At 43.6% G+C, this 20,429-nt stretch overlaps 1 protein-coding gene across 3 annotated transcripts in view; it reads left to right on the top strand.

Moving 5' to 3' along the window:
- Positions 1-452: 452 nt before the first annotated feature.
- RBM45 (RNA binding motif protein 45) overlaps positions 453-20,429 on the top strand; it is a 36,332-nt gene continuing 16,355 nt past the window's right edge. Inside the window, exons 1-8 of one of the 3 annotated variants that reach the window (XM_075001745.1) lie at positions 453-926; positions 6,110-6,232; positions 6,378-6,504; positions 8,054-8,185; positions 8,529-8,705; positions 10,959-11,088; positions 15,042-15,135; positions 15,736-15,902. In XM_075001745.1, the coding sequence (XP_074857846.1) occupies positions 648-926; positions 6,110-6,232; positions 6,378-6,504; positions 8,054-8,185; positions 8,529-8,705; positions 10,959-11,088; positions 15,042-15,135; positions 15,736-15,902 (1,229 nt within the window). In that variant the 5' untranslated portion in view covers positions 453-647. Of the gene's footprint in view, positions 927-6,109; positions 6,233-6,377; positions 6,505-8,053; positions 8,186-8,525; positions 8,706-10,958; positions 11,089-15,041; positions 15,136-15,735; positions 15,903-20,429 lie in introns of all 3 variants that reach the window. The other 2 variants (XM_075001744.1, XM_075001743.1) reach the window with 2 other exon arrangements.

The raw sequence follows: 20,429 nt of genomic DNA, 5'->3' as shown, positions 1-20,429 counted from the left end.
AGAGACTGGGAGTGGCTCGCAGCTTACAAAGGCAGCTTCTCTGCCCTGGGCGTTAAGATCTCCCCATTAGGCTCTGACAAAGGCTCATATCCCCGTCTGATCTGACTTGTTTTGTCCTCTTTTGATACCTACTATTGATGATGGGCCATTTCCACCTTGCTGAATAGACCCTGTCAGCTCTGGCCCTCCCTCTAACTGGGACCCCCCCTTTAAATACCCCTCTGAAACCACCCCCCACTCATGCATCTGACGAAGCGGGTCTTTGCCCACAACCGCAGATGCTCCAAAACATCTGTCAGTCTATAAGGCGCCACAGGACTGCTTGTTGTCTTGCGCAGAAGCTCTCGCCCTGGCCCAGCCCCTGGGGCTGTGCCTAGTGCCCCCGCTGCCGGCCGTTAGCACCACGCCGAGAGAATGGCGCGAGCTGGACCCTTTCAGCACCAGACCCGGATTGGCAGCGACTCTCCCCTTGCCCCGCCCCCGGCAGGGCACTGCCAGCCCACGGGCCGCTCTACCCCGGCTCAAACTCCGCCCCTGCTCCGAGCAGGGCGGGGTCTGAGGGCACAGGGTGGGCGGTCGGCGGCTCCAGCCGTGGTTACCGCGCATGCGCCCTAAGCACCCGGCGCCGCTGGTGGGGCCCTGGTGCTATGGAGGAGGGCGGCGGGTTCCGCGGGTCAGCTGAGGGCCTGGACGAGCCCCCGAACAGCCGCGTGTTCGTGGTGCTGGGGAAGGACGCGGGGGAGGCGCTGATCCGGGAGCGCTTCGCCCGGTTCGGCGAGATCCAGGACATCTGGCTGGTGCGGGACAAGCGCACCCACGAGTCCCGCGGCATCGCCTTCGTCAAGTTCGCCCGCAGCTCGCAGGCCTGCCGGGCCATGGAGGAGATGCACGGCCGCAGCCTGGCGCCCGACACCAAGCCCATCAAGGTACGGCGGGAGCGCCTGCGCCAGCCGCCTCCCCACGCCCGGGCGCCGCGAGCGTCTGGGCCTGGCTGCGGCTGTTGCCCAGCGGGGGCGCGGTTCCGCCTCCTCGTGGTTTGGGTCGTCGGGGCCCGGACTGGCTCGAGGATTGCGAAGGCTCGGGGGCAGCACGAGCCCCCAGCCGGTTTCCCCCCCTGCGCTTCTCCTGAGCCGGGGAGCCCCCCAGCCACTCCCCCCTTTTCTTCTCCTGAGCCGGGGAGCCCCCCAGCCGCTCCTCCCCCCGCTCTTCTCCTGAGCCGGGGGGCCCCCCAGCCGCTCCTTCCCCCCGCTCTTCTCCTGAGCCGGGGGGCCCCCCAGCCGCTCCTTCCCCCTGCTCTTCTCCTGAGCCGGGCCCCCCAAGAGGGGTCAGCTACCTGGCTTCCCCTCTCACCTGGCCTGGCCTGGAATAGGCTCTGCCCTGGAGGTGAGACTTAAATGTCACCATCTGCATCCTCAACCCCCCAACTGGAGACAAGACCCTGCCCTCTCCTCTGTTGGGGGCACTTGGGTAGCACTTCATACAGCTGCATTTATTGGTGGGCAGCAGCGTTTCCTGGGTTGGGGGAGTTTTCCACAAAGGACAGGGAAAGGAGGTAAAGGAAGGTGTGATGACGAAACCTGATCAGAAGGCTTGGCAAAACATCCAGCCTTTGGCACCAGCATTTATCCTTTAGTAGATTAGATTTTAGCATTCTCAGAAACACTTCAGAGGTTTGTAGAGCTTGAGATTGACCCAAAGGAATTGACCCACAACTGTGTTTTAAACCTCTGCTAATGCGATACGCAAAGTTGTTATATTTTTATCTATGAGAATCCTTGGTGACTTTCTGTTGATGACCACTTTTAGCCTGCTGAATTGTTTTAATGTTGTCTAGATTCATTTACCTCACCTCATTATTAAACTCTGAGAGAAGTGGTAACATTTCTTATGAGACAGGATGTCGTTGAGCGAAGAAGGATGGTCTTTTAAAAGCATATATGACGGACAGTTAAAAGCGTTGGACTTTATTTTTGATTCTGTTACCGTATATAGGGCCTTTGGCAAGTCATTTAACAGCTGTGATTGTTTTCCCATCTCAAAAATGGGGTTACTTTCCAACTAAATTATCAAAACAAAAGAGCAGTCCAGTAGCACTTTAAAGACTAACAAAATAATTTATTGGGTGATGAGCTTTTGTGGGACAGACCCACTTCTGAAAGCTCATCACCTAATTGATTATTTTGTTAGTCTTTGAAGTGCTACTGGACTGCTTTTTTGTTTTGATAGTATATAGACTAGGACAGCTTTCTCTCTTACCATCCAACTAAATTGTGTGCCTTTTTAATTCTCTAAATTATTTATTTGTTTGTTTGTTTTATTTATACTCATCCCTCCTTAAATGAGTACTTTACTTACAAATGCTCACTAAAACGCATGACACATGCCTACCTTTGTTCACTAGATGAGTGAACTCCACCGGCTAATATGAGCCTTCCCCCACTCCCTGCAGACCAAACCTGTGACAGCCTGAACCCCATGCCCCCCCCGGCCTGCTCTGTGGCCTCAACCTGCCTCAGCCTGACACTCCCCCACCCCGCCCGGCTCTGCAACCTGCCGCAGCCTGAAACCGACCCCCGCTCCCACAACACTGCTGTCAGCTCCATACCCTCAACCTGCCACAGCCTGAAACCTCCCTCCCACTGGCTCTGCGGCCCCCACCTGTTGTAGCCTGAACCCCCGCCCCGCTGGCCCCACAGACCCAACCCACAGCAGCCTGAAACCCCCGCCCTCCCTGTGAACCCAACCTCCTGCTGCCTGAACTCTCTGCTGCCCCAACACTCAGCAGTCTGTGCATCTTCCCCTGGCTCCGCGGCCCTCAACCTGCTGCTACCTTAACACCATGCTGGCTCTGTGGCCTCAACCTGCCTCAGCCTCAACACCCCCACCCACCCCATGGATCCAACCTGCCACCAGGATTTAATCCTCCCTCCTACTCATGGCCCCAAACTGCCCCCAGCCTTTAACCCTCCTCTACACCACCCCCAACCCAAGGTTCACTTACCTTTCAAAAGCAGAGCCACATGCTGCCATTCCTTCACAGAGTTACGAGCACTTAGAAGGAATCGGAGACTTTTACACGTATTTTAATGAGAATTTAGTGTCCCTCTTACAAGTTTCACCTGCGAGCAGAAAGCTGGGAAAGCATTGTGCTCATATAGTGCACGATGAGTGTTTTGAGAAGCTAGGTTTTGATGTATGCTGAGCCTCACACACAGGTTCTCATGTAAGTCAGTACACTCTGAAGTATGCTGCTTGTTAGTTTTTTTTTTTTCTTTTGAATATAAATATGGTCGTATGGGGTTTGGCAGTGGCAAATGTCAGGTGCTTTAGAGAGAACAAACAGAAGAGGCAATTGTCAATTGATTCGTGTTTGTTTATTTTTCAACAAAATGGCTAAGACAGTGGATCTGCTAGGACAGAGGATGGCAAGATACAGTGATACAACCCACCAAGCCTTTTCATCCAGCCTGGGACTGGTGTAAAGTTTAGAGCTCTGCCCCCACTCCCAGCAACCTCTCTGAGCTTTTATTGGCCTGAAACTGAGCAATGGGAGCAGAGAGATTTTTATGGGTGGGACTGGGGGCAGTGCAGCACTGTTTCTCAACTCCCATTGGCTGGAAACTGGCCAATAGGAGATGAGAGAGTTTGCTGTGGCTGGGGCAGTATGTGAAGTGTGCCCCACAGCTCAGAGAGCCAGGCCTGGGGCTTCTGGTAGGCAGGGAAGCCTCGAAGTTGCTGACCAGAAGCTGCTTGGGTAAGCACCTCCTGGCCAGAGCATGCCTCTGGCATCCTGTCCTTCCCACACCCCAGCTACTTCTCAGACTCTCCAATTCCTCTTACACCTTTACCCAGGCCAGAATCCTCTCCTGCACCCATACCCCCCCCCCCCCCCCGGACCCTAATGCCCTGCTTCAAATCACCACCCAAGCAGTCTTTCTGCCTGCCCAGGTCACCACTCCCTCCCAAACCCTGCACCTGCTCCCACATCTGTCCTCCAGGCCAGAACCCTCTCCTTCAGTGTACCCTCTCCTGGACCCAGCCATCCAATATCCTGCCCCAGCCAGAACCCCTTCCTTCACCCAAACTCCTTCTCAGATCCCACACCCTATCTTGCACCCAGCAGGGCTGACAGCCACTACAGGCCTGGGGGCAAGGTGTGGAGGGCCCCCACTCTGTGCTTCCAGAAGGGGCAGAGCCTTGGGTGGAAGCGGCAGGACTGAGGACAGTCAGTCCTTAGTGCTGCCCTGAACTGGGCCTCTGGCTTCTTCCCCCAGTCCTCAGAGCCAGCATTTCAAAGTGGCCCAGGACTCTAACTGCTGTTGCTCCTGTAGTAGCAGTGGTGGTGGCTGGGAGTTCTAGACCCCTTTGAAATGCCAGGCCATGGTGTAACTGCTCTCCTGTCGGTGAGGCTGGCCTGGACCCCAGTCCCTTCCCCAAACTTCCTTCTGCAACCAACCTCCATTCTGGCTCCCATACCCGCTCCATTGATAAGCGTGGCCTCTGACTGTTTACCAAAAGCTTGGTGTGCTCCCCTCCCCATCAAAAATTATGTCCTACTCTTGTGCTAGGACAGGGTTCTGCAACCTGTGGCTCTGCAGGGACTTCTTTGTGGCTGCTGATGCTCTATGGGGATATACATATCTCATAGAGCAGAAGAGACCTTGTGAGGTCATCAAGTCCAGTCCCCTGCCCTCCTGACAGGACCAAGCACTATCCCTGACATATTTTGTTTATTTTTTCTGTGTGTTTGCCCCTAACCCCTAAATGGCCTTCTCAAGGATTGAGCTCACAACCCTGCATTTACAAGGCCAATGCTCAAACCACTGAGCTATAACTGCAAAGTAAAGAAAAAAGCCCTCCTGATTGTTTTCAGTAACTGATGAACATCTAAAAACCCAAAAATGAACAACTCATATCTAAATAGCAAATGATATGTGATCTCAAATAGTTGGATAACTCCCCCTTACCATTCTCCAAAGAGAGAGACAGAAGATTCAGGACTGAAAATGAGGAAGACAATGGTACAAACACACACGTAAAATGTGAGGAAATAGAATATATAAAAAGTTTGTGAGTGTCCTGCAATAATCATGTAGGACACAATCACAAATGATTGTGTGTGCACTGTTTGTATGGTTTGATGTTATTTATTAAGGACCGTCTTGTATTCACTACACTTCAGCTCTTGAATTTTTGAGCTTTTTACCAAATTGGAAAATATGGCTGCTCTTGCTATTTTGGGTGACAGTTTTTGTGTTGGGAGGTAGTTCACTTTTGTGCTGCTGTATGCAGTGCATGCTCCACGAGCCATGTGTGCCAGCATTAATGGTGCTAGTAGTAAGCCTGCCTAGTAGTCCTGTTTTTCTTCTTGCACTATGCAGAGGTGCCCCTTCAGAATTTCCTGTCCTCCTAGATTTTTGTGCAGGAGATAAAACTGTTCCCAGGTGCTTAACTTAACTGGCTAGTCAATGAGTTGCACCCAGGTTGTCTGGCTAACCTGTGACAGGCTTTTGGTAGGTGTATTATAATAATTGAAGAATGAACCATAGTTCATGGGGGAGCATGTGAATTGGTCTGTCAGCATTTCCTATAGTGTGGTTGGTGGCCCAGTACTGGTTCTTGGGGGAAAAAAATAAATACTAGTCCTTAGAATATATACAAATTATTGCTCGCAATCCTATTAAATTGGTACGTTCCGTATTTTCCTGCATAATGAAGGTAATAACAAGGTAGACGCTTAAGTATTTTATATCAAGATTTATATTATTATGTATTTTTATTGTGAATAAATAATAAATTGAAAATTTATTCATTTTTCATTCTTTTTTTTTTATATGGGCTTATATTTTTGGGCCGCAAAAAGGGTCCCGAAAAAAACTGGGTTCCAACTATGTAATGTTTGGGAAACCTTGGTATACATGGTTGCAGCTGACAGATCTTTCATCACATTATATCCCCAGTGAAAGGCAACTGTTGTTTTTTTTTGGTACCAGATTTGTCAAGGGAATGAAAACAGTTGTGCTTATATTTGCAAAACAATTTTGCCTGAGTATCTGTGTATATTTGTATTTTTTCAGGTAATTGTCATTGTGTTTAATTCTGCTGTTAGGTGTTCATTGCCCAGTCCAGAGCTTCTGGAAGCCATCGAGATGTTGAAGATGAAGAGCTTACACGAATCTTTGTTATGATACCAAAGTCCTATACAGAGGAAGATCTGAGGAATAAATTCAAGGTACTGTAGAGTTTTAGTTAGTCATTGTATTTAACTGGCTCTTCTAATGTTATTTTTGAAAGAAATCAGTAGATTAAAAACTGAAATTTTTATGAACATCAAAAATGTTGGATAAAGTTATATTTACATGTTTTAAATCTCTTAGGTGTATGGAGACATTGAATATTGTAGCATTATTAAGAAGAAGACTACAGGAGAAAGTAAAGGTTTGGGCTATGTGAGGTATTTAAAACCATCTCAAGCGGCCCTGGCAATAGAAGAGTGTGACCGAAGTAAGAATGTGATTCTCTTCCCCCCCCAACTCCCTCCCCCACACACTTATTTTGAGAAACTGTGAACTCATTTATGTAGGTTCAAGTGCGGTAGCCTTTGTCTTGGGATTTATTAGCAGAAAAATTATTTATGGTTTAAGTGGCCATAGGTTGCAAAAGCTGCTACTGTAAATACTTACTTACATGCAGGTAATAGCATTAAGTTCAGTGAGATTAGTTAACTGTGAAAGTACTTGCAAGATCAGTGTCTTAGATTTAAAGTACGTACAGTGAAAACACTTTGGGAATGAATGACAAAGACATCTTTTGTTACAAAACAGCTCACAGATTTTTGATGTGTGGATGAAACCTTTTTTATGAAGTTCTTAAGGGATGCTCAGAATAAAAAGAATATATAATAATGCAAAAACACAACAGGAGCTGTGGTCATGGTACATTTTATTTGAAAAAACTTATGTTGGGTACTGATAATACCTTGTTTTACTATTTTCAGAGTATACTGTATTTAGTCTTATGACTTCACATCTGTTGCAGTTAAAATTGTTTAGTGCTTAGAGTATAGGATTGACAGAACTAGAATTCCTGTGATATGGGGCAGTTAATTTTTAACTTGCATGCCCTAATTTCTCCATATGTGAAAAGGAAATAATGTACACCTTTCTGTTGAGCTCTATGCTCGTCAGACTTTTTTTTTTTTTCAATTCTGTTATAGCCAAGAGGAAGCACCAATGAGGCATAAGTCCTTACTGAACATAATAGATACTCACTCAACACTGGCATGCTCACTATGGCTTCAATAAAGAATGTTCTTCAGATCTTTCTCTGTGGGCCTTCAAAAAGCCAGAGTTCAAATTTGCAAATAAATTACTATAAACCGGGTGGTGGCAGAGTTCAGTTCTGAAAGTTAAAAGCAGCATCTAAAAGCTGTGTAATATGCCCAAAACAATGGCTCAGTATATTTTTAATATAGTGAAATAAATAAATTGCAACATTTTGGACTGTATAGTGACCAATTTAAGTACTTGATATTTGTCACTACCTATTTTTTATAGTTTTCTTATGTATCTTATTCATAACTAAAAGTAAGACACACAGACATTTCATTTAGTGAGAGTAAAGGCTGTATCAGCACATATGTACATGAGTCTGTATATTCTTCTTTGCACCTGATTCCATGTCTGGAGAGAGGACCGAATGAAATAAGCAGATGGTCTGAGAGCAGGCCAAATAGTTTAAACCTATATGGTGCCTAATTCTGCACAGATCTTGGTAGGCAAATGTTGACTGCATAGACATCCAGCTACTGGTTGGCTCTCTTTTTCAAGTATTTCCAAGATGATCTTTGGGTACTGTACTTCTGAATGGCATACATTATGGGTTATGTTGCTTTCATCGTTTTAATTGTTAACCTTTATAAGTGATAGAATAGCTTTTATTAAAAAAACCTGAATTTTCAGTGTAATACTTTTTCAAAACAGTGCTTAAAGAACATTTTTTAGTTGTAAATGTATAAAAGTACAAGTTGAAATTACCTGGCTACTTGTTTCAGGTTATAGGGCAATTTTGGCTGAACCTAAAAACAAGGCATCTGAATCCTCTGAACGCGACTATTACAGTAATAGCAGTAATATGAGGCAGGAGTCAGTGGGGCTTGAACCTAGAGGGAACGTGTTTCCCTTTGGTAAGTAATAACATTTTATATTGTCAATATCTGGTAATTCTGGATAACATCATCCAGTGGTGTGGTTATAGAGGTATATTCAGAGAGAGGCAAAATGAGGAAACCTGTAAAATACTAGGTCCAGGGTTTTGGTTGTTGATTCTAACTTAAATACTTAGTTGCTATATTGTTCAGAGTTTTAGTTTTTACATTTGTTCTTTTTGCATTGGTTATCTAAAATAAGAATGTCCTTATTATAACAAGACTTACATGCTAGAAACGCTTTAGAAAAAAATTACTGAAATGATCAAGGTACAGTAGTAAAGTGACTTGTTCAATGTATTTTATTTTGGTTCTTGAGAAGGGCAGCCAGAATTTGGTAGTTTTGAAAAGAGTCGGACCAGAGTTCAAGAATCCGTTTCTAAACGCCTGTCAGTGGTATCACGACTCCCCTTCATACAAGAGCAGCTGTTCTTCCTCTTTGATCTAGTCCCAGGACTGGAATATTGTGATGTTCAGCAAGATCCTCATACTAATCATGGTAAATAACAAAACAAAAGAAACTCTTTCTGCCACTTTGACTCTTAAATATTTTCTATTTCCTTCCTCTTTTCAGTACAGAGTAATGTAGCCCTTTGGTAGTGGAGGAAGCGTAAAGTTGGTCATGCACACTGTTCTACTCTGCCATATCTCCTCTGAACAGATCTATTAAATTCCACAGTTACATCCTCTCCCTTACTAGATATTTGAGGGGTCCTTATACTTACAAAGTATGGAGGCAGCCCAGAGCACTACTTAAATTTCAGATACTTAGAAGCAAAAATAAAATTGCATCAGAAGTGATGTGGTAAAAGATGAGTAGGTTTTCTTTTAAGGAAAGGAAATATGCATTTGCTTTGTTGAATACTCACCCTGCTTTCAAAGTAGTGCATGGATTTCTTCTTAAAATAAAGTTTTACAATTTTAAGCCTGTTAAGTAGCATTGCAGAGCTGGTATAGCTATAAGAGAGATTATTTTGTAATCAATAGTATTGTTAATTTGTGGTACTTTAAAGAATTATTCAGGATCTTTTGCAAGGGGTAAGGCAAAATGCCACATTTACTGGTTTTATTTTTATATATCATCAACACTGCATCACATGCATGTGATGTGTTACACTCATGCATTTGTACATACTCAGTGGTGGTGTTACTGACTAGATACTTCCTGTAACTTCACTGGCCAGGTGAGTTAGATGTGGGTGCCGAGGAGCTGGGGTTCTGCCAATCCAGATCAATGCTCCAAGGTTAACAAGATGAGACCCGGAAACCCTAGCAAGACACCTTGCATTTTTAGTAGCTTCCCTCTCATGCAAATCTATTGGTCATATTATGCAAATCCATTCTCTCTAGCTGTACCAGTCATTTGTGGGGCTTTCTCCTGGGTGTTGTCCTCAGTGCTGCCACATTCATCTTCAATGAGAGTTTTGAATTTATTTCCAAAAAAGGTGCTTACCTCTGACTCCCAAGGCCATCAATATGTCTGACCTTTTCTCAATGAGCCCACTTAACAGTGTCTTAGGGTATGCCTACGCAGCAAAGTTATTTACAAATAACAGCTGTTATTTCGCAATAACTTGTGAGCATCTACACAACACAACTGGTATTTCGCAATAATTTTTTCAAAATTGGTAAGTCTCATTCTACCAGGAATAGCACCTATTTCAAAATAGGGACTGTATAGACAGGGAAAAGGGGCTATTTTGAAATAAACTATTCTGGAATAGCTTATTCTGAAATAAATCTGCTGTATAGACATAGTATCTTGGATTAGAGAATTGCTTCCAGGAGCGCTAATCCAAAATAGGCTTTATTGTGTGGAGACCTGGGAACAGTTGGAGACAGGATAGGATCCAGATCCCAGCACACTAAGGGTATGTCAGAATAAGTTTTGCTTATTCCAGGGCTTCTGTGTAGTGTAGATGCATTTTTCTGGGATACTTTATTTTGGAATAATTACTCCAGAATAAGGCATTCTGGAATAACTTTGCTATGTAGACATAGCCTTAGTGTGCTGGGATCTGGATCCTATCCCGTCTCCAACTGTTCCCAGGTGCTTTCCTTTCACGCCTTATTGATTTCCCACCTCCGTTCATTTAACAGGGTAATCAGGTCAAAGGAGAGAGATTGATTCTACTTGTATTTCAAATTGTACAAAGACATTTTCTTTTCCTTAAATATTTCTAAGGCCTATACCATTATAAATAAAAAGTTTCTATATTACAAAAAATACTTAACATAAACTTATATGAAAAGACTTAAAACCGGGATTTATCTATAAATCAAATTGCTGGTACAGAATTACCATTATTTGTGATGTATGAGTCAGAGTTCTGTCAACAGAAGTGCAGTGTGGACACTTCTGTCAACAGAGAGGGCTATCTGTCGACAGTGAGACAAAATAGAATATGTAAAATGTTCATGAAAGTCCTGCAGTAATCATGTATCACATTACAAATGATTGTGTGTGTTCTGTTCTTAAAATAGGGGTTACAGGAAGTATGGTTTGACATTATTTATTAAGGACCCTCTCATATTCACGTGCATTGCAGTTCTAGAGTTATTGAGGTTTTCTTGACCAAAATGGAAAAAAATAGCTCTTGCTATTTTGGTTGGTGACCCCTGAGCTAAACAATGCTCTGTTAAATTTTGCAGTTTTTATAGGCATCCTAAAAAGACGTAGTATCAGATGATTTTTAGATTCAGCTGTAAAGATTTGTTCATTTTCTACTTTATCTTGATATGTTTCATACAGGGCATGCTGTGATTCAGTATACTACTGCAGCATCAGCTATATATGCCAAGTGCAAGCTACATGGCTTTGAATATCCTCCTGGAAATCGCCTAGGTGTAAGTTTCCTTGAAGATGGAAGCGATGGATTTGAGTAAGTACTAAATCATGTAGGTGAAAAGCTATAACTCTTTGTTCTGTAAAGCAGTGTTTTTCTTTGAAAAATTGCATATAAAGGCCAGGAGGAAATGAACACACAAGAAAATGAAATCTACCACTATGGAATTTTATACATGTGGTAAATGCATTTGTTCTCTGCTACCTCAGGTATTTTGGGGTGCTATGTGTGCATTCACCTCTGTAGTGTCTCTTGGTATAGTGGGGGTGCAAAGTTACAGGAATCTTAGGCTATGTCTACACTACATGATACAGTTAATTTTAAGGCAGTTGGCTCAATTTTACAATGTCACTGTCTTCATTGTAAATACCAGTAGGTCGATTTTTAGGGAGTGCTACGGTCAATATAACACCATCGAAAGCGACTGGGCGTAGTGTCAAATTAAAATTTAAAAGTTCAAATTAAGGCTCATGTGGAAATGCCATGTCTGTAAATCGACTTTGTTAGCCTCCACAGGTATTCCTTGTGTATCCCACAATGCCCCACGGTTGTCCAATCTGGCTTCTTCCACCTCTGCTGCTCTCCAGGGCTACGTCTACACGTGCACGCTACATCGAAATAGCTTATTTCGATGTAGCGACATCAAAATAGGCTATTTCGATGAATAGCGTCTACACGTCCTCCAGGGCTGGCAATGTCGACGTTGGGCAGCACCACATTGAAATAGGCGCTGCGAGGGAGCGTCTACACACCAGAGTAGCACACATCGAAATAAGGGTGCCAGGCACAGCTGCAGACAGGGTCACAGGGCGGACTCAACAGCAAGTCGCTCCCTTAAAGGGCCCCTCCCAGACACACTTGCACTAAACAGCACAAGATCCACAGAGCCGACACCTAGTTGCAGACCCTGTGCATGCAGCATGGATCACCAGCTGCAGCAGCAGCAGCAGCCAGAAGGCTTGGGCTACGGGCTGCTGCACACGGTGACCATAGAGCCCTGCAGGGGCTGGAGAGAGAGCGTCTCTCAACCCCCCAGCTGATGGCTGCCATGGAGGACCCTGCTATTTCGATGTTGCGGGACGCGGATCGTCTACACGTTTGCTACTTCGACGTTGAACGTCGAAGTAGGGCGCTATTCCCATCCCCTCATGGGGTTAGCGACTTCGCTGTCTCACCGCCTAACGTCGATTTCAACTTTGAAATAGCGCCCAACACATGTAGACGTGACGGGCGCTATTTCGAAGTTGCCGCTGCTACTTCGAAATAGCGTGCATGTGTAGATGCGGCTCAGGTATGCAGGAATTAGGTAACAGCCTGCAATTAGGTAAAAGCCTGCAAATTTGAATTCAGCAACAGGAAGCCCTGGGTGGGTGGGCTGTTGGGGGTCATTCTTGTATGAGAGGTTGAGAAACTTCTCTGCAGTTCACATTTGTACAGGGCCAGCCCTGCCTCTCCCACAGGCAACATGCAGTCAGGGTTTATCTTGTGCTCCGCCATGTGAGTAACCTGCAACCCAATAAAAGCATGCGCCTGTGGGGCAGTGCAAACCATGCTGCCAGACAGCACCATGTCTTGGCTTGCCCACAGTGAGGGCTCCAAAGGTGGGAAAGATTTTCGGGGGCTGGCTGTCACTGGAGAGGAGGTCTTCTCCTGTAGCAAAGATTTTCAGGGGCTGGCTGTTGCCAGGGGAAAGTCTTCCACTCTGGCAAAAATTTCGGGAGCTGGCCATTGCCACAGATCACAGCTTGTAATTTCAGACACCTCCATGATGCCCCCCTCCCCACCAGAGCAGCCTGCTGAAGGGACCCTTTCAACTGGCACTTCAACCTACCTACACATCGACATCCCTGGCAGACTGCATGTGAAAGTTTGGCGAGCTCTGTCACCCATGTTGGACACATTTGTGTAATGAAGTGGGAAACCAAAAATCCTGAACCACAAATTGTCTTCTTTGTCCTGCCTGTGCGAGTAGGCTTTAGTTGTTATGGTTTGCACGTCCTTCAACTTTACTGTCCTTCTCTTTCTTCAAGCTGTGTTCTGTTCCTGTAATATTTTCAGGGAGGATGTTTCTAGATTCAGGTCAGGGGGAAGTGGCTGGAGGGCCAGTTGAGATGACACAGTCACCTTGGTGATCCCAGGGCAGTATGACAGTCCCTTCTCTGGGCCACTACGCCTTTTGAAGGCAGCCGATTTGGTTTACCTGGGTTTCCCTACTTGTCCTTTCACTCTGAAAAAATGGCCATCTCACCTCATTCCACAAGAGCGGAATGAAGGGAGGTGACATTACATACACACAATCACTTGTGGAACATGTTTTCCCATACTGCACCAGTGAAAATAGCCAGAATGCTATGGGGCTGAGGGAACTGTGGGATAGGTTCCTACAATGCACTGCTGCAACAGTCAATGTTTGGCGATTTAGTGTGGCAGCAATAAATTGACTTTGTGGGGAGGTGAGGATAGTTAAATTCGAATTCATAAAACCTAGCGCTGTAAAATAGATTTTAATAAAATCAAATGTACATCATAGTGTAGACATAGCCTTACTGTCCTACGGCTCTTGCTGATTATATGCTTTTAGCACAACTCAGCGCTCCTAAAGGCCAGTCCCTTTGACAGCAAGAGCTGACACTAATGCCAGAAAGACTCTTGACAACTCTGTCCTTCTCCTGGACTCTGTGTTCCTTACTTATTGTTTCTTTTCTCAAACTTTGGCCTTGAACACAGGCCCTTCAAAGTGTCTTCTAGAGATCTACAAAGAAGATGAAGTAGATATCTCTTTGAGGTGTTTCTCTTGTTGACTCCGACTGAGGCTTCTTGAGAAGGGTCTCTGATTCTTCCCTTCTATGAGACTCAGTAAAATGTGTTTAATGTTCCTGATATATCATAAGCAACAAAATAAAACCCTTAAAATAAACATAACCTAATATTTTTGCTCGAGCATGTGGCCTTCAATAAAGAGAACATAACTCGGTTGTGTGGAAAAGCATATAGTCTGAGCCAATATGCCACACTGTAAAGCCATTCTAATACTTCTGTTGATACCTTATGTCCAGAGTCACAGAGTTGTAAAATGTGAAGAATGTGTAAAAAGTGTTAATTCCAACTTTGCAATATATAAAAACTTGCCAGTTGAGGCAGAAAATTTAATTCTTTTATCTGCTCAATATCAAGAGATTCATGGGGAAGAAGTAATGTTTCCAGCAAACTCATTTTTACTTCTCTCAGGAGATTTAAACAACTGAATTTAATTCCTTAAACTGGGTTGAGATATTCTGTCTAAAGGAACATTACAAATCAAAAAAGCTATTTTAGAGGAGAAGAGCATGGAATATTGGGATACTGGTACCTTAACATATTCTGGTTTTATGAAGAGTACTGAGATGAAATTTGCAACAATTTACTCATTTGTTCTCAGCACCTATGAAGGAAGACTGAATAGTTGTTTTCTTGATCAGTTCTTTCCTTTCAAACTTTGATTTTAAACATAATTGGCTGTGGCCACGCTTGGCCAAAACTTTGAAATGGCCATGCCAATGGCCAAATCAAAGAATACTAATCAATTCAGCACCTCATTAGCACTAGCACGCTGCCGGACGCGATGCTTCGAAAGTGCTGCTTTCGAATGTGCTCGGCGTGGCTACGTGGGGGTCCTTTTCGAAAAGGCCCCACACATTTCAAAATCCCCTTATTCCTCTCCTGTGAATAAGGGGATTTTGAAATGTGTGAGGTCCTTTCATAAAGGACCCCCGTGTAGCCACACTGAGCCGCACGCATTTGAAAGCGGCACTTTCGAAGCGCCATGATGGCAGCATGCTAATGATGTGCTGTCTGTTCAGTTCAGCACCTCATTAGTATTCTTTGATTTGGCCATTAGTATGGCCATTTTGAAGTGGTGGCCATAGCTGTTGTCACGTTGAATTTCTTAAGATTATAGTAATGTTACTCTTTGCTGTGAAGACGTAGTGTTTGATTATTTCTGCTTGCAGCCATGTCAGAAAAATGGCAACGCAGCTGGTGACTTCACAGGTGTCATCAATGGTGTCACACAATAATCTGGTTGGTCAGCAATATACATCTCCTGTAAGTAAATACAGCAAACTCTTTTTCAACCGGCATTCCATCATTGCCAGCAGGTCCTCTGCTCCAAGAGCAGCTCGTTGTGTGGCGCAGCAGTGCACCTAGCCTCCCACGGTGTATTGGAACCTCCCTCATGTTCGGCATCTTTGAATATCTGGCAAACTCGCAGTCCCAGGGTTGCTGGAAATCAGAGTTTACTGTGTACTGTATTCCTTTGCTGCTGTGTCTCCACAATTATTGCAAAGCCTTTCAAGATGCAGTAAACTATGTCCAGCCTTTTCTCTTAAACTTTTAAGTGCTTTAGGATTCTCTTACTCTTTGACTGCTTTTTGGTTTTTTTTTGAAGTGTGGTTGGTTAACTTTGTTCTTTTGTGTATACGTTATAGGTGATATGATCTTAACTGGATTTATAGCCCAGGAAAAATACTGTCAGAGAGGTGGTTGAAAAAAAACAAATTAGTTAATTGTGTGACTGTTGGACAGCCTATATATAATCCAGGACCTTAGTGTCCTACAACAGTAACAGAGTCCTAAATCAGATAAAATGGATTTTTTTTCACTTTACTTCTATCTGTTTTTCATTATATTTTATTTTTGTTTCAGCAGTATTACAGCGGAAGTTCTAGCTCTCAGTTATCTCAGCCCCAAACAGATGCCATACTTCCATCGCGCAAAAAAAAAGCTCCACATGAGACTTCTGTGAAGGAAAGACTTTTCTTAGTATTTTATCCTCATCCCTTACCTGTAAATGTGTTGGAGGATGTATTCTGGTAAGTTAACATTTAGCAAGTTAAAATAACTTCAATATAAAAATACATTTAAAAAATTTAGAGTAAACACTGAAGTCTAACAAAGTCATAATCATGAAAATCTTGTAAGATAGCCCACAGCAAATGCAAGTGACCAGCTGATCAGTAAAACAGTAGAAGTCACCAGAAGTAGTTGGTATTCACCCACGGATTCTGAAGGAACTCACTTTCAACATTGCAGAGCTACTAATTGTGATATGTAACTGTCACTTAAATTAGCTACTGTTAGATGACTGGAGGATAGTTAATGTAATGCCAGTTTTTACAAGAAGACTCCAGAGGTTATCCTGGCAATTACAGGGTGGGAAGCCTAACTTCAGTTCCATGCAGATTGATTGAAACTAGAGTAAAGAACAAAATTATCGAGTACCTAGACGAGCAAGATTTGTTGGGGAAGAGTCGGTATCATTTTTAAACGAGAAATCATCCATCACCAATCTTTTTAGAATTGTTTGGGGCAGGGGAGTGTCACTGGACAATGGTGATCCAGTTGATATATTGTAATTGGACTTTAAGAAAGCTTTTCACAAGGTACCTCGCAAGAACTTGTATACAGAGTAAGCAGTCATGGGAAGAGGGAGCATCCTCTTGGATCGGCTACCAGTTAAAAGACAGGAACAGTGGGTCAGAAGAAATTACCTGTTTTCACAGATGAGGTAAATAGCAAGGTCCCCCAGGGATATATAGTGGTGCCAGTACTGCTCAGCATATTTGTAAATGATCTGGAAAAAGGAGTAGTTAAATGGCAAAGTTTACAGATGATACAAAATTACTCAAGATATTTAATTGCAAAGCAGGCACTGCAGCATTACAAATGCATCTCACAAAACTGGGTGGCTAGGCAACAAGAAGGCAGATGAATTTTGTATTGATAAATGCAAATCATAAATGCACATTGGAAAACAATCCTAACTTACAAAAACGTGGAATGCAAATTAGTAGTTCCAACTCAAGAAAGATGTTTAGGGGTCCTTGTGGATAGTTCAATGGCAGGGGGAAAAAGCGAACAATGTTAGGAACTGTTGAGAGACATAATAGTACCATAGTACTGGAAAGAACCTCTTCAAGTCCAGTCCCCTAAAGTCATGGCAGGATCAACCCTAAGAGGTGTTTGTCTACTGCTACTTAACCCTTGTACTCCATGTGGAGCATAGGTCATCTACAATCTCTTCCGGTTGGCTCTGTCTTGGGACAAAACTTCTATCTGGTTCCAGGAGTACCCCAGTTGTTGTTCTTCAGTCTCAGTAGACCTTCTCCATGTTGTCTGAGGTTTTCCTCTTTTGCATTTTCCTGTTGGGCTCCAAGTGAGAATTTGATGGACTAGGCTGGATGATGGCTTTCTGAGAGTGTGACCTAGCCATCCCCACTTTTGATTTCAAAGTCGATTGGTTCTTGTCCTGCTCTGTTCCAAAGCCCCTCATTTGTGATGAAGTCTTGTCATTTGATATGAAGGATGTACCTCAGGCATCTGTTTATGAATGTCCATAGCTTGTGATTGGAAGACTTTCTAGTACGCCAGGTCTCACATGCATGCAAGAGCACACTCTTCACATTTGTGTTGAAGAGCTGCAGTTTCGTTTTGCAGATAGTATTTGTGAGTACACAAGCACCTCACCACAGCAAGGAATGGACCATGAGGTAGGGTGTTTGTCCAGCCTATTCTTATCTCCAGTGATAGGGAGGCTGTGGAATCTTCAGGCAATTTATTCCCATGCTTAAGCACCCTGACAGTTAAAGTTTTTCCTAGCGTGTAACGTAAACTTCCTTTGATGTAGTGTAAATCCACTTTTTCTTTTCCTATCTTCAAAAGATAAGGAAAATAATTTTCCAGAATGAGCAAGCCCAATTCTTTCAGTTTTACCTCATAGGTCATGTTTTCTAGACCTTTAATCACCTCTCTTGCTCTTCTCTGGACTTTCTCCAGTTTGTCCACATCTTTCCTGAAATACAGTGCCTGGAAATATGTAGCTGAGGCCTAATTAGTGCAGAGTAGAGGGGAAGAATTACTTCCTATGTCTTGCTTATGTTACTCCTGCTAATATATCCCAGAATGTTTGCTTTGTTTGCAAGTGTCACACTCTTTACTCACATTTAGCTTGTGGACCACTATGACCCCTAGGCCCCTTTCTGCAGTACTCCTTCCTAGACAGTTATTTCCCATTTTGTATGTGTGTAATGGATTATTTAAGCGGTGTACTTTGTATTTATCATTATTAAAGTTCATCTTGTTTACTTCAGACCATTTCTTCAGTTTGTCTAAATCACTTTGCATTTTCATCCTTTCCTCCAAAGCTCTTGTAACCCTTTCCAGATTGGTATCGTCTGCAAATTTTATAATGCCATATCTTTATGCCATTACCTAGATCATTGATGGATATATTGAACAGAACTGGCCCCTGCTGAACACCATTTGTTACTCTTTTGCATGACTGTGAGCTATTGATAACTATGCTCTGGGAATAGTTATTAACTAGATATGTACCTACCTAGTAGTAGTTCCATCTAGGTTGTATTTTCCTAGTTTCTTAATGAGAAGGTCACATGTCAAAAGCTTTACTAAAATCTAGATATGTCTCGTCTACTGCTTTCTCTGCTATCCAGAAGGGTTGTTACGCTGTCCAGAAAAGCTCTCAGGTTTGTTTAACAAGATTTGTTTTTAGAAATCCATGCTGCTGTGTTTCATCTTCCAGATGTTTGCAAACTGAATCCCTAATTATTTGATTCATTGTCTTTCCTGATACAGAAGCTAAGCCGACTGATCTGTAACTTTCTGGGTTTTGCTTTTCCCCTCTTTATAAATCAGCATTATATGTGCCCCTTTCTAGTCATCTGGAATCTCTCCCATCTTCCATGCCTTTTTAAAGATGATAGCTAATGGCGCTCACATCTCCTCAGTCAGCTCCTTGAGTCTCCTAGGTTGCATTTCATGACTTCAAGCATCTAACTTGTCTAAGTTTTAACTTGGTCTTTTCCTATTCTAGCTTCTGTACCTATCCCATTTTCATGGGCATTCACTAGTTAAGTGTCTAATCACCACCTACCTTCTTGGTGACAACTGAAACAAAGAAGTCATTAATCCCTTGCCATTTCCACATCTTCTGTTCTTTTCATTGAGTAATGGGCCTATCGTGTACTTGGTCTTCCTCTTGTTTCTCATGTATTCATAAATGTTCTCTTGGTTTCCTTTTATGTCTCTAGCTAGATTGAACTTGTTTTGTGCCTTGGCCTTTTTAATTTTGCCCCTATATATAATTGCCTTGTTTATATTCATACTTTTGTAATTTGTCTTTGTTTTCACTTTTTGTAGGACTTTTAATTTTTAGATCATTCAAGTTCTGGCTAATCCAGGGCTCTTGCCGTACTGTCTGTCATCTTTATACAGTGGAATAAATTGCTCTTGTGTCCTTAATGTCTTTCTGAGAAACTGCCAAATGTCTTTGACTCTTTTTCCTCTTAGACTTTCTTTCCATGGAATCTTACCTACCTGCTCATGTTTGCTAATTCAGGTTGAACCTCTCTAGTCTGGCATCTCCTGGACCTGGCCAGTGCCAAATGAGAGCACTTGCTCAATCAGTGGAGGTGAACGTTATCTAGCAGCATTACCAACGCATCCAATGCTTACTGGGCAGTTAGAAGACGTTTTTGGGGTAAATAACAGCACAGAGCATGGAGAGCCAGGGCTGGTGGCTGTAAACAAAGGTTACGGATACATGGGAAACTTGGCTACATCCCCGATAAGTGGCTGTGCAGGTAACTAAACTCATTCCAGATTATAGATGTTGCTGGACAAGAGTTCCTGATTAGAGAGGCTCAAGCTGTATAGATTCCCTGCGTTAAACATCCATACATACGAACAGAAGCTCAACCACAGTCTCGGGCAGAGAAGTCTTTCAGATTGATGGCGCCATACTTGGTACTATTAAACTGATGCTCCAGTGCCTGATTGCAGCCCGTGAGAGATAATGATTTTTTTTTAAGAGGTGTGATCTTGTGATCTTCAAGAACACACTATAAAGTATTTTAAAGCAGATTTTATACTAAAGTTCTGTCAACTAACACAGTAAATGCAAAAACTAACAGTAATTACCTGGGGCTGGCAAATGCCAGTTAAATGGCTGCATTACCACCCGAGTAAGTTCAGTGTTCTGCTGATGGATCTGGCAGACTTTTTCACTTTTAAGTTAACGAGATCCTCTCAGGAGGAAATAGCTACAGAGCAGTAATAGGAAGAGTTGGTTGGGACAGTGACTCAAATTTGCCTCAGTTTTTTGGATGCCCTATGCATCTGCATATGGTTAAGTCTGCTGTGGCCTCGGGAGCAGGCAAGAGGCACAGGTGGTGGCAAGCAGCATAATTGCTAACTGGAGGACTCCAGAGGAGCATGGACCCGTCACACAGCCAGCAGCTGGAGAGAAACTGTGCTTTGAAGGGGAAATTGCGATTTCTCTCCTGCCGCTGGCTGCATGACTGCCCCCTGCAAGTCCGGCC

The sequence above is a fragment of the Carettochelys insculpta genome, chromosome 8, assembly GCF_033958435.1.
Source record: "Carettochelys insculpta isolate YL-2023 chromosome 8, ASM3395843v1, whole genome shotgun sequence".
NCBI classification, from domain to species: domain Eukaryota; kingdom Metazoa; phylum Chordata; order Testudines; family Carettochelyidae; genus Carettochelys; species Carettochelys insculpta.
The sequence above is the reverse complement of the archived record's forward strand: the minus strand, read 5'-3'. Positions and strand labels throughout refer to the sequence as shown.